The sequence below is a fragment of the Podarcis bocagei genome (genome assembly GCF_964188305.1).
Source record: "Podarcis bocagei genome assembly, chromosome: 5".
In the NCBI taxonomy this organism is placed as follows: Eukaryota; Metazoa; Chordata; class Lepidosauria; order Squamata; family Lacertidae; genus Podarcis; species Podarcis bocagei.
Window position 1 is genome coordinate 84,235,844 of NC_138129.1, and position 14,477 is coordinate 84,250,320.

Below are 14,477 nucleotides of genomic sequence, written 5' to 3' on the forward strand. Positions count from 1 at the left end.
TTTACTTTCATTCAAGGATTCTGGAGATATTATCCACATTTACGCATGGATTTGGGGTGTTCTGGTACCCTGAAGTCCAGCCCAGAATGACCTCCAGCAGCTTATACTGTATTTTTCTTCAATCTTCTTGGTGAATTAGTGAGTGGTGCTTGGCTCCACGAAAAAAGGAAACTTTTTTCTCTCCCCATAAGGGAATGTGGCACATTATTTACATAGCGAAAGAAACTGGTCTGACCATGGATGGTGTAAATTCCTCCCCTTCTGGGGACTTTAATCTTAACAGCTATAAAATCCCAGAGGTGGATGGGATTGGTTGATGCATTAAAAAAGAAAGGGAGAGGGGTTCACGAGTCTTAGCAGAACATACAAAAAGCCCTGCTGGATTAAGCCAAGGACAGATCTGGTCTAGCATCCGGTTCCCACAATGCCAAGAAGACACTTCCGAGAAGCCAGTAAGCAGGACCTCTTTCCCTACTTCTGATTCTTGGCAGCAGAGTCTTAGACAGAGGCCTGCTGCTTTGGACAGCGGAAGAAGAATGTAGTTATCATGACCAGTGGCCATTGAAAGCCTTATTGTCCATGAATTTGTCCAATCCTTGTTTACAGCTAAAGTTGGTGGTCAGTGCTACATCTTGGACTCCACAGTGTGAAGGACAGGCACAGCCTCGCTGGTGCACCTCAGCCATAACAACACTCTATCTGTGCAGCACCCACAAGATTCTGCAACTGTGTAGCATTTTCCTTCTTCTTTTAAGGGGTTAACGGGTCTCAGCAGAATAAGCCTCTTTGTGTAATATGCTGACAATACTGCTCCCAAATGACATTATCTCTGATCATTATGTCTGCAAATCACTTGTACAGTGGTACCTCGGGTTAAGTACTTAATTCGTTCCGGAGGTCCGTTCTTAACCTGAAACTGTTCTTAACCTGAAGCACCACTTTAGCTAATGGGGCCTCCTGCTGCTGCTGCACCGCCGGAGCACGATTTCTGTTCTCATCCTGAAGCAAAGTTCTTAACTTGAAGCACTATTTCTGGGTTAGTGGAGTCTGTAACCTGAAGCGTATGTAACGTGAGGTACCACTGTACATGACCAACCCTTCAGTTATGCAAAAGCCACATTCCCACAACCAAAGCCAATGCGACAAGACATCTACTGAACAAAACAAATTGGTGATCTGCTCAACGAAAGGTTATCTACTTAACTAAGTAAACAGGATGCGGAACATCCTTTATTATATAATGAACGTGTCTAAATGTTAAAGAAATGAACAGCGCAGAAACAATGTATAAGTTCCGGGGGCAGGGTGGGGCAGGGATGGGACATGAACAATTTTACTTTCATATATGGGACTGGACAAATTGGGAGGTTCGGGAAGGAATCCAGACTACACACAGGATGACGAAGTATGGATTTGCTCATCACTAATTGTGCATAGTTAAGCGGCTACTAAAACTGGAGGATGGGCATGGAGGATGGTGAATGATCTAGCATTGTAGCTCGATGCCTGCCTCTCTTCCCCAAACTTTCTGTTCATTTCCCCCTCACAGCTCTTCCTGCCACACACACACATACACACACACACCTCCATAGTCCTAACTCTTTCATCTATTCAAGTTACAGATGGGTAGCCGTGTTGGTCTGCCATAGTCAAAATAAAAAAATTCCTTCCTGTAGCACCTTAAAGACCAACTAAGTTAGTTCTTGGTATAAGCTTTCGTGTGCATGCACACTTCTTCAGATGTATCTGAAGAAGTGTGCATGCACACGAAAGCTTATACCAAGAACTAACTTAGTTGGTCTTTAAGGTGCTACAGGAAGGAATTTTTTTATTTTGACTATGGCAGACCAACACGGCTACCCATCTGTAACTGGAACCATGGAAGGCACCACATTGAGCCGCATGAAATGGAAGTCCATCTATTCAAGGCACATCTTCTCAAAACTCACCTTCTGGATGCAGCTTCTAGAGCTGCGAACATGCTGGGTCCACCTTGCCACTTTTGGGAGAGGGTTACAATGCTAGACCACACAGTGGCCAGGAAGCCTTCATTCTCCCCTCCTAACTGCCTGGAGCACATCAAAATCAAGAGAGAGAGAGAGAGAGAGAGAGAGAGAGAGAGAGAGAGAGAGAGAGAGAGAGCGCAAAGGAAGGAGAAGAGTACAGAAACAAGAGAATGCCACGAATTCACACTTGGTTCCTACTTAGGATTGCAGCCTACATCAGGGAGATTCCTTAAGGGATCACCAAAGTGTTTGCGAAGGTAGGCATGCTTGTGGTGTTACTTTCCATCTCTGGAAACAGTTGTGTCAGGCCCTTTTCTAAAAATAAAACCAATTTTCCACAGCACCTTTGTATATTTTCCTTGTGGTTTTGTCAGGAAGAGAAAGTGAGGTAGCGGTGTTTGCCTTCTCCACTTCCGCCATATTAGTTGGGTTTGGAACACAGCGTGGAGAGAGAGAAATGCAATTGGACAAGGTGAAATGACTCAGTGAAGGGCACAATACTTCTTTATCTCCCTTCCCTTCCCCTGCATCACCTCTGCCACCCTAAGCACACAGAGCTTTGTGTGCTGTGTAGATGGAGGAAAGGAGTTAATTGAGGAAGTGAGATACCTCTGTAGGCCTCACTCGCGCACATACACAGATACACATTGATCATTTGCCAGTCCCATTGTGCTAAACCTGAAGCATATCAAAGTGTTTGAAGTGAGGTGCTGGCTGATATAGCTATATGTATACCAGCCCCTCCACATGTCCCTATTTTCCAGGAACAGTCCTAGATTTTTAGGAGCCATCCCAGTTTCTCATTTGATCCCAGAATGTCCTTTGATCCCTTAGGGTGTCTCTATTTCCATTGGAGAAATGTTAGAGGGGATGGAGTCATGCGATCCCCCGAGGCAAGGAGATAAGTAACTATACAACCTTTAGAAGACATCTGAAGGCAGCCCTGTATTGGGCCTTTTTTAAGGTTTAAGGTTTTATTATGTTTTTATATATGTTGGAAGCTGCCCACAGTGCCTGGGGCAACCCAGTCAGATGAGTGAGGTATAAGCAACAAAATTATTATTATTATGAAATAGGAGGTCCCTGTGTTCATCGGTGAAATGCTGGAGAGTATGATATACATGGTGGTAAAGGTAAAGGGAACCCTGACCCCTGGTCCAGTCGTGACCGACTCTGGGGTTGCAGCACTCATCTCGCTTTATTGGCCGAGGGAGCCAGCGTACAGCTTCCAGGTCATGTGGCCAGCATGACTAAGCCGCTTCTGGCGAACCAGAGCAGTGCACGGAAACGCCGTTTACCTTCCCGCTGGAGTGGTACCTATTTATCTACTTGCACTTTGACGTGCTTTCGAACTGCTAGGTTGGCAGGAGCAGGGACCGAGCAACGGGAGCACACCCCAGCACGGGGATTCGAACCACCAACCTTCTGATCAGCAAGTCCTAGGCTCTGTGGTTTAACCCACAGCGTCACCCACGTGTTTGCAAATGTCCTCTTGATATACTCCACCCTAATTTGTTGGCAGAGTTGTTGGCAGCACCCTTTCACCAAAGCTCTCCAAGGAGAGGAGAAATTCTCCAACAGCTTATTCCCCCCACTTTCTTCTTCCTTTGCTGCTGCTTCAATTGGCAACAGCAGCGACATTTTGGGCGGCGTAGTCTACCATTGTGCATTTTTTCCAAGGCCCCTGATCTCACGTCGCTCTGAGGCTTGGTGAGGGGTGGTGAGCTGGGAAATGGCAGCTGCCACAAAACAAATGGTGGAGAATACCTAGATAAAACTGGCAGATAGAAGAGTAGAAGTATCTCTCTTTTTTCTATTTCTGTTTTTTCTTCTTATTTAGCTTTTGATATTTTTAAATTAATGTTCAATAATATTACTTATTCAATAGTATGATACGATACTTATTACTATTCAATAGTATGATATGAATGGCATGATATGAAGGTACAGAGAGAAGACTGATAGAAGAGATCTGTGTGAGATCTGTGTGAGAGACAAAATAGAGTGGTATTTTTCAGGGTATGAGGCTGAGAAAGATGGGAGCTGTCCCAGGTGGGAGCTGGGAAGGTGGGGATCTCTGTGAATTGAAGATTGAGATAGGAGGTTGATAGAATATAAAAATGTGTGTTTGTTTTTTCTTTCCCCACGCCCCCCCTTTTTATTATTTTGCTGTCTTTAGATATTACCTTTTTGGGGGTTTTTATTGTATTATATGTTGGAAACCTTTAAGTTTAAAAAGAGAATACCTAAAGAAAATACTGCAAAACCGACTTCTTTTTTCTAGTTGGGGAAGTGGAGGGAGGGAGATAAATCTCAGAATTTTTCTCAGGGCAGAGTAGGGGCTGGGTTGAGCTCAACACTAATATATGATTTAGCTGAGTAATTTAGCCTGCAGTCCTAACCCCACTTCTCTGGATGAGCTTCTACAGAATTCAGTAGGGCAATCCTCTGAGTAGACCTAGTTAGGATTGAGCTGGGAATAAGCCCTTGTGAGCGCTGTGGTGTTTACTTCTGAGTAAACACGCATAGGGTTCTGCTGTGCCTATAATTCCACACACAAGCCTCTTTTACATGAAGCTGTCTGACTGCCTGGGAAGAGGTACGAAGGGCATTATTTTTAGAGAATAAAACACACACACAGTCCCTGAAAAAAAGGCAGGTTGACCTGCTTAAGAACAAGCACACTAGGTAAAAATATTCCCTTCGAAAAAGGACTGGTAACAAAGGGGGAAAGTTACCTTCTTATCTGCTTCACAGTTGTGAAATAATGTAATGCTCTTTCAGCGCCGCAACGTTTCCTAAATCTTGGTAACTCTTAGGATTTCTATAGCAACAATTAGTTAGGATAGCACATGCCCCAGGCATCTACCTCATGCAGGCAAAGGAGATGAAAATCTGTCTTTTGAAGAAAACTATTGTCGCACACTCTCCCTTCCAGCCCCCTTCTATGCCTTCTCTGTTAGACATTGCATAAAGTAACAAAAGAGGTGAGTTGCCGAGACAGAACCTAGCCTACTCTTTCTAAAGAAAGGAGAACAGCAGTCAACTGTAGGAAGTCAGTTATAAAAATGAAGAACAGCCACAAAAAAATTCACAAGAAAAGAATCCTGTTCTTTAGCAGCTTGGTGTGTTTTTTTATCATATGCAAGAGTTACCTACCATTTGCCTCTATTTATTGCTTTTTTAATTTAAAAATAAGGGGAGGAAATGTATGCGCATAAATCGAAGTGAGCACCCTAACTGAGAATGGACATCCTAAGTCTGAACTTCCACTTTGCATAAATGCTCAAAAGAAGAAATCCCGAGTATGAAAATGGTGACAAACCATTTCCCACCCTCCTCTCACATTTGGTCTTTATGTTATTGGGGATTTCAAACAAACAAAAAAATGAGGACCTTTGTTTTAAATGGATGCTGGTTCAGGGACCGCTGTAAGATTTGACGGAGACGCAACATTTTAAAACCCGGAAAATCTAAAACATACTGCGAGTGACAGCTTCGGAAAGATAAAGCATTCTTTCTTTGTTGATAAAGGGAAAGCTGTTGCTCTGTATAGTCATGAGCACGAATGGCAGAACCTCTTTAGTGTCTGTATGTTTTTAATATGCATATGAAGCAAGAAAACACTAAATTCTACTGCGTTTCGCAGTAGCTGATGGACAGAACTGGGCAAAGTCTTTCCCCCATAATGTTAACTTTGGGGGCAGAGGGTAGACACGGACTTACTTACCGGGGAGAATCAATAAGCAGAAATGCCGTGCTTAACCCTTCCTCTCCCTTGCAAACTGCCTTTCCCCCCACAGCTAAGCTTCAAAACTGGAAGTGAACCACACTGGGGTGGGTGGGTAGGGGAAACCAGATTCAGGAAAACCAGCAGATTGTTTGCATTCTGTGCCCACTCACTGTCACTTCCCTACAAGTTGCCTTCTTGAGTTTCATTATATTAGCAAAATGCAGAATCAGGCCCATGTGTACTAATTTCCACCATTGTAATCTCAGACTTGGATCTTATAGAATTAGTTTCTGGGCCCAATTCAAACTGCTGGTTTTGACCTATAAAGCCTTAGGTGGCTCAGGACCGTGATACCTCAAGGACTGCCTCTTCCCATATGAAGCAAACCAGACCCTGTGATCATCATCTGAGGCCCTTCTTCATGTGCCTCCTCAAAGAGAGGTCCAGAGGGTGGCAACATGAGAAAGGGCCTTTTCTGCAGTGGCTCCCCATTTGCAGAATGCTCTCCCCAGGGAAGTGCAGCTGGCACCTTCATTATACAACTTTAGGCACCAGGCAAAAATGCTCCTCTTCAACCAGGCCTTGGGCTGATTAAAATTCTACGTCTTTTTAATTGTGTTTGGGGGGGGTGCTATTGGTTTGCTTTGTTTTTGCTTGTTTTTATTATGTAGTTCGTTTTGTATTTTTATGCTGCACACTGTCCTGAGGTCTTCGGATGAAGGGCAGTATACAAATTTAATAAATAATAATAATATTAATACATCTCTACTACTTCCCTGTAATATATTTTGTGGTAAGCTGTGCAGGTATTTCCTAAATATTGATATCTTTTGCCCCAGCAGAAATATCACAATCCCTTCAGGTTAGTGGTGGGGGGCAGGTGGCCTTCTAGATGTTGAGAGATTCTGAGGTCCCGTGCCAAGGGCCTTCTGGTGGTTCCCTCACTGCAAGAAGTGAGGATACAGGGAACTAGGCAGAGGGCCTTCTTGGTGGTGGCACCAGCCCTGTGGAATGCCCTCCCAGCAGATGTCAAGGAAATAAGCAACTATCTGACTTTTAGAAGGCATCTGAAGGCAGCCCTGTTTAGGGAAGCTTTAATGTTTTATTCTGTTTTTAATCTGTTGTGAGCCGCCCAGAGTGGCTGGGGAAACCCAGCCGGATGAGTGGGGTATAAATAACAAATGATGATGATGATGTCCCAGCCAACAAGGTCAGTGATGCAGGGATGATGGAAATTGTAGTCCAGCAACATCTGGACAACCCTGAGCGGAAGAGAAAGCAATTTTGTCTCCCTTCCTGGCCATTGGCTCACCAACTATGGAGGCTGAAGCATCCCCAAAGAATCACAACTCCATTGGGATTTCTGAAAGCGAAGAGTCGTTTCGACATCCCCAACTATTGCAAGGCCCCTGTTGTCAAGCCTAAACTATGCACTCAGCAACAACCCAGGTCTGGAAACCTGGGCTAGCATTTTTCTGCTGCAAAGCAGGTCACCGTTTCCAGGGGAGACACTTAATACGTACTCCCCCCACCCCGTTGCTTTCTCTTGCAAGCCCATCCATCAGGTAAGCATCTCCGCAGCGAATGTTCCCCAGTGCATGTTTATTTACTTCTTCTGAATCACCCTGGGGTATTTTTGCATGGAAGACCTTAAACATCCATTAATAACGTGGGCGAAAGAGACTGTTACTTGAACCTTGCAAATCATGTGCCCCCCCCCAACAGCTTTGCAGCAAAGTAGCAGTGCCCTGGGTTCCAGGTCTGCGTTTACAAATAATTTGGTGCAGTGGAAAAGGGATAGGTAGCAAGTAATGTCGAGAGAGGTAGGGTGCGTGGAGGACCCCCAACAGGGGGGAAATAAGCAGCACAGGGAGTATAAAGGGAGTGGGGGTTCTGTTTTGGAAAGGCACAAGGCGGAAGGTCATAATAATAATAATAATAATAATAATAATAATAATAATAATAATAATATATTTATTATTTATACCCCGCCCATCTGGCTGAGTTTCCCCAGCCACTCTGGGCGGCTCCCAATCAAGTATTAAAAACAATACAGCGTTAACTATTAAAAACTTCCCTGAATAGGGCTGCCTTCAGATGTCTTTTAAAAATAGGATAGCTACTTATTTCCTTCACATCTGAAGGGAGGGTGTTCCACAGGGTGGGCGCCACTACCGAGAAGGCATAAATGGAGAAAGAGGGTGCAAGACATGTCAATGACTACGAAGCTGATGATTGAATGAGGTTCCTTGAGCTCTGGGCAGCAGTACTGTTAGGACCCCACTTCAGGACAGAGGTAGTCATAGCTTAGTGGAAAAGCACATCATTCGATCCCCAGCATCTCTAGGTAGGGCTGTGGAAGATGCTTTTCTGGAACACTGGGGAGCTGCTGTCAGTGTTGACCGTACAGTGGTACCTCAGGTTAAGAACTTAATTCATTCTGGAGGTCCATTCTTAACCTGAAACTTCTTAACCTGGGGTATCACTTTAGCTAATGGGGCCTCCTGCTGCCGCTGCGTGGCCGCCACACGATTTCTGTTCTCACCCTGAAGCAAAGTTCTTAACCCGAGGTACTATTTCTGGGTTAGCGGAATCTGTAACCTGAAGTGTCTGTAACCTGAAGCGTCTGTAACCCAAGGTACCACCGTTCTGAGCTAGATGGATGAGTGGTTTGGCTTGGGATAAGGCAGCTTCTTATGGTCATAAGTCCAGGGCCCCACTCAGCAGAATAAGCAGGAGTCATCCTCCTGCCCCGACCGGCACACACATAAATGCAGAATGATTTCATTACCACCATTTGAAGCACACTGTCATCTAAAAAGGGGGGACATTAAAACAATTAAATCCAGAGACTGAAATTACCTAACTGGACCACTGGCTCTGGGAATCTGTAATTATATCCAATATCGCACACCTACAATCTGATAGTATCAGTTAAACACATTAAAAAAGAAACTTCGATGCAGTAGAGCTTGAAATTTGAGGAACTGAATACAGGATCTGAGATCAGGGAGTGGCTCAGAAGTTAATGGAGAAGTCCATTTTAAAGGGGAGGAGAGACAAACCCAGCTGTAATATCATTGCTTTAGAAAGTCTGAGAAAATGAAAAGAAGGTGTTTCCTTATGTAACGTTAAAACGCAATCCTGTTGAGTGCTATGTATTATTTGAAAGAAGTGACTTAGTGCTGCAATCCTAAGCATTCTTTATAAAGTTGTCCCAGTTCTAAACATTTTCAGACTTGAGTGCTAAATGCATCTTTTTATCTTTTTTTTTTTTTTTAGATAAAACACTTTATATTGAGGCTGCAATTGTATACCATCGCACCTGGGTGCAAATCTCATTGAACTCAGTGGGACTTCTGCAATGTGAAGCATTTCACAATTTGCATCATGGCGAATCCTTGCTCGCCACGTTCAAAAGGAGTGTTGCCTTGATTCATTGTGAATATTTTCACAACGCAGACAACCCAAACTCCAAATGAAGAGGGACACTTGATATTCCTACTTGGTTGACAACCCAAGATTCAGGATGGAGGGGAATCTGGCAATGAAAAACCAAACAGCGTGTTTGATATTACCGTTGAGCAGGTTATCTTAAAGCAGTCATTTTCAAATAGCTAACTCCTAAAAAACTATTTCTGTGTTGAATTGTTAACCCAAGTAACTGCAGAGGATTCTGTGGCCGTACTACAGGAGCTGTCAATAAGTGCTGGACAGACCTGAAGGTCTTGTCTCAATTACTCCATCTCAACTGAGTGTGGGCCAGAAACTTCTTCCTACCCAGTGGTAATGATGACTACGTCACCATTCAGATAAATGCTGTAACTGATATTCTTAAGATTCTGACACACCTCAATCATCATAGGCACTCAGGCATATGAGATACACAGACCTAAGACGTTAGACCCAACCCTTAGATCTTGTCAAGATGCGTTTAGGATAGTTCTTTTAAATAAGTTTCTACGATAAGCAAAGTGAACAAACAAGTATCTGCCACCTACCTGAGTCCTGTCCATCCACAACGAGGGCCAAGCCAAACGCCAAGAGTTTAAGCCACAAAAACATGGTTACATCCAGGGCTCATGTGTATCCTCACAAAACAGCATGTGTGTGTCAGTCTCTGGAAAGCAAAATAATGGTTATCGCCCTGTGCAAAATGACTTGCCAAGGTCCAAATCAAATGTAGAATAGGCTATGCGCACGTACATTGCAATGCGTCCTTATCATTCAGGGAGCAGCTTCCTCTGACACCCAGAGACTAAGCACACACACACACACTTCACAGCAAAGTGATGTCACAGACAATTTTTACTGACTTCTCTAAAACCACTCTTCTCTCTCTTTCTCTCTTGACTTCAGTTTCCAGGAAGTCAGAGGTTTTTCTGAAGCTGTTGCACTTGTTGTGACTTCCTGGTCGAAAAGCAGATGCCGCCAGAATTTCTGAGGAACTGAGACGGCTTTCTCTGTCAAATGCTGAAAGAGTTAAAATGCTCGTGGCTGTGGAGAAAGTCCCACCCCTACAACGATGCCGGGTAATGTTAAGAAAATTGCATGCCAGCATGCTTAACTGACGAGGCCACCACCGTTGATCACAGCTAATATCTCAAGTGTTCACTGCTTTAAAACACACCTGGAGAAGTCCCAGATGATGCAAAATGTTCTCCTTCTCCAAAAATGGCTTCACTTAAGGTTTGATCCATTGAAGTGTGAGTGCCACACCTGCACACAGAGGGATGGCCATCACAGTGTACTTCCTCCACCATGGAGGCCACTATGGGGATCGGAAGGTCCATGTGTATCTGCCATATCATGATGCAACCTTCCCTCTGCCTAGGTCCAAGTGTCTTATAGTGCAATCTTATATATGCATTTTGGCTGGTAGGCATGGAACTGTAGCCTTAAGCTTGGAGCATGTGTACCCAGCCTGAATGGGGAAGGCTGAATGGGGGTACAAAGAAGGCAAATATAGACCTCTCATCACCATAATGACCCATTGACCCAGCCTGCATGTAAGACTAAGCCAAACTATGGCTCAAGGTAAAAAGGTAAAGGACCGCTGGACGGTTAAGTCCAGTCAAAGGTGACTATGAGGTTACAGTGCTCACCTCGCTTTCAGGATGAGGGAGCTGGTGTTTGTCCTCAGACAGTTTTCCGGGTCATCTGGCCAACATGACTAAACCACTTCTGGCGCAACAGGACACCATGACGGAAATTAGAGTGCATGGAAACACCATTTACCTTCCCGTCGCAGTGGTAGCTATTTATCTACTTGCACTGGTGTGCTTTTGTACTGCTAGGTTGGCAGGAGCTGGGACAGAGCAACGGGAGCTCACGCTGTCATGGGGATTCAAACAGCCGAACTTCTGATTGGCAAGCCCAAGACGCTCAGTGGTTTAGACCACAGCGCCACCCGCATCTAAACGTGAATGAGCAAGTGTAACCAGAGCTACCCAGAGTGAAGCCAGCCCTAACCCTAAGAAAAAAATATTGACTAGTTTCTGGTTTTTTTTGGAGTGAGACAAACAGTGGGTCTGCGTGCATGTATGTAATGCTAACCCAAAACGCGGCTGAGCTCTGAGAAGTTTGGCAGCAACAGACTGGTGAGGAATGAAGCAACTGATTTTCACACTTGCTTGCCCAAACCCCTGCTCATCCATGCTTAGCCACAGTTTGGTTTAGTGTTGTGAGGAAACCTAGCCACTAGGCCATCGAAATGTGGTGAAGGAATTTGAGGTTTATTGCTTGTAAGCCACCTTGGGATTCATTTGAATGAAAAGCATTAAACCAATCAAGTGTTTTCCCAAGAAGAAAATGCAGACATATGGTATTGTAAATGAGGTATAATCCAAACAGGAGGGTTTTTTGTGTGTGAAGCATCCTAGGAACATATGTAAATAAATTGATAGATTTCTTTCAGATAGGCAAAGGAAGGTACCATTTGATTCAGAAAATTCTATAGAATCAGAATTTCAGTGGTGGTACCCTCTGTGGTAAAGGTAAAGGGACCCCTAACCATTAGGTCCAGTCTTGGCCGACTCTGGTGTTGCGGCGCTCATCTCACTTTACTGGCCGAGGGAGCCGGCGTACAGCTTCATGTGGCCAGCATGACTAAGCCACTTCTGGTGAACCAGAGCAGCACACGGAAATGCCGTTTACCTTCCCGTCGGAGTGGTACCTATTGATCTACTTGCACTTTGATGTGCTTTCAAACTGCTAGGTTGGCAGGAGCAGGGACTGAGCAATGGGAGCTCACCCCGTCGTGGGGATTCGAACCGCTGACCTTCTGATCGGCAAGTCCTAGGCTCTGTGGTTTAACCCACAGCGCCACCTGCGTCCCTACCCTCTGTGGTAGATATCACCAAATCAAACGGCACTTTTCTCGCCTTTCTTCCAGACACCTACCCACATCATGAGATTCTTACAGTGTTTAGCACACCCACAGCATTGAGTTGAGTCACAACCAGGGTTGCAAATCGAGGACAGTATATGCTTTGCAATTCTCATTCGGACAGCAAGTGCTAACTGTAGTTTGCAGGTTCAGAAGCAATTGCAAACTGTGGTTTGTGGATGGGATCCAACTAAGTTGTTGTTTGCATGACACAAGGTTCACTTCCACGATGGGACTGCCCTCTCTCCTTCCCCTGTCCCCCATCCCCTAAATCTCATTCCCAGTGCACTTAGCCCACTTGGAGCTACACTGAATTCCACCCCATGTTTTGGCCTTTGGAGCAATCCTTAACACCCATTTGGGGGTTGTGGGACCTGTAGAGGGAGTGGAACATCTTCCTGCTGACTTGAAATGGTGGTGCTTAGCTAGGGAAGAGCTACAGTGGTACCTCAGGTTACATACACTTCAGGTTATAGGCGTTTCAAGTTACAGACTCCGCTAACCCAGAAATAGTGCTTCAGGTTAAGAACTTTGCTTCAGGATGAGAACAGAAATCGTGCTCCGGCAGCGCAGCAGCAGCAGGAGGCCCCATTAGCTAAAGTGGTCTTCAGGTTAAGAACAGTTTCAGGTTAAGAATGGACCTCCGGAACGAATTAAGTACTTAACCCGAGGTACCACTGTATATGAAAAGTTATCACTCACACTTGACAGAGTTGGCTCACCCACAGTTAGTTATGCATCCCTCGTTAGTGTTAAATTAAATAAAGATGGCCCAGTTCATCCAGCCTTGTGTCTTGCTTTCACATTTCCATGTGTGGTTGCGACAGACACTTCCAGACTCCGCTTTTTGTTTGCTTCTCAACCATTCCTATGAATTTTTACGAGTTTATTCAGCCAACAAATTGTCCACACTGGCATGTTATTGTGTACGCATAGCAGCTTTATGAGCTTAGAGCATGTTGTTGATTTTCTAATCTGAAATTTTCCTTTCCTTTTTTTTGCACTCAAAGCATCTTCTTGTAAAAGTCACAAAAAGTAACTCAGGAAGGATGGAAACGAAACTTCAAACTCTCTGGAGTTCATCCTAAACCGATCACATTCTCCTGAACAAACCCTAAAGTTCTGTAAACCAAATTTATGGAAGTACCTTCCAAGCATCATTCGAGAGGGCAAGGCTGCATTTCTATCCACACTTAAAGGTAAAGGGACCCCTGACCGTTAGGTTCAGTCGTGACCGACTCTGGGGTTGCGGCGCTCATCTCGCTTTATTGGCTGAGGGAGCTGGTGTACAGCTTCTGGGTCATGTGGCCAGCATGACTAAGCCGCTTCTGGCAAACCAGAGCAGCGCACAGAAACGCCATTTACCCTCCCGCTGGAGTGGTACCTATTTATCTACTTGCACTTTGACGTGCTTTCGATCTATCCACACTTACTGGGCAGTAAATCCCAATGAACTGTATTCGTCAGTAGAAATGTATAGGATCACACAATTAAATTATGGAATAGTGGAAAACTTCCCCAGTCTCCCTCCTTCCTTCCTTGCCTCCAGTTGTCAGGTGCATCAGGAAAAAGTAGATTGCTCCTTGATGCTGTCAACTATTCTGTTATTGACACATCTCCTGTATTTCTTGGGTGGATGTGTATGAACAAGCTCACTACAAAAGATTACAAGCTTCCACATGCACACATTTCTTTAGCCAGCAAGTGAAACTTGAAGAACAGTATATGTCCATGCTGATTTGTTCCACCCAGAATGCACTTTGTGGCTGCCTGGAAAGAAACCATACATTTATTTATGTTTATGTTTGTGTTTATGTTTATGTTTATGTTTTTTATTTTAAATTTATTTATTTGGTTTTTCAGATTAAAAATTTACAGTCACATATCCAACATACAACATAAAAACAAGATTCCAATGAATCTCCTGAACTTCCCCCCTCCCTTTTGTGGGTCCTATTGTTAATCATTTCCTCCTGCATCTTTTATGATCATCCAAATCTTTTACCTCTCCACTGTGTCCAAAATTCACCCTTAAACTACAAGTGATATTCCAATCCTACTAACGATTTTAACTGATTACAATGGTCTGTAAGATAAGTTATAAATTTCCCCCGTTCCTTGTTAAAATTTCGGTCTTCCTGATTTCTGATTCTTCCAGTCATTTTAGTCATTTTGGCATAATCCAGGCATAGGCAAACTCGGCCCTCCAGATGTTTTGGGACTACAACTCCCATCATCCCTAGCTAACAGGACCAGTGGTCAGGGATGATGGGAGTTGCAGTCCCAAAACATCTGGAGAGCTGAGTTTGCCTATGCTTGGCATAATCCATCAACTTGATCTGCCATTCTT

General features: G+C 44.3%; 1 protein-coding gene across 1 annotated transcript in view; it reads right to left on the reverse strand.

Annotated features, from left to right (window-relative positions):
• Window positions 1-10,085, reverse strand: part of PTPRC (protein tyrosine phosphatase receptor type C) — a 91,010-nt gene extending 80,925 nt beyond the window's left edge. Inside the window, exons 1-2 of the mRNA XM_081194563.1 lie at window positions 9,946-10,085; window positions 9,741-9,859 (exon numbers count right to left, since the gene is read on the reverse strand). Coding sequence (XP_081050689.1) covers window positions 9,741-9,804 — 64 coding nt within the window. The 5' untranslated portion in view covers window positions 9,805-9,859; window positions 9,946-10,085. The remainder of the gene's footprint in view (window positions 1-9,740; window positions 9,860-9,945) is intronic.
• Between the last annotated feature and the right edge of the window lie 4,392 nt (window positions 10,086-14,477).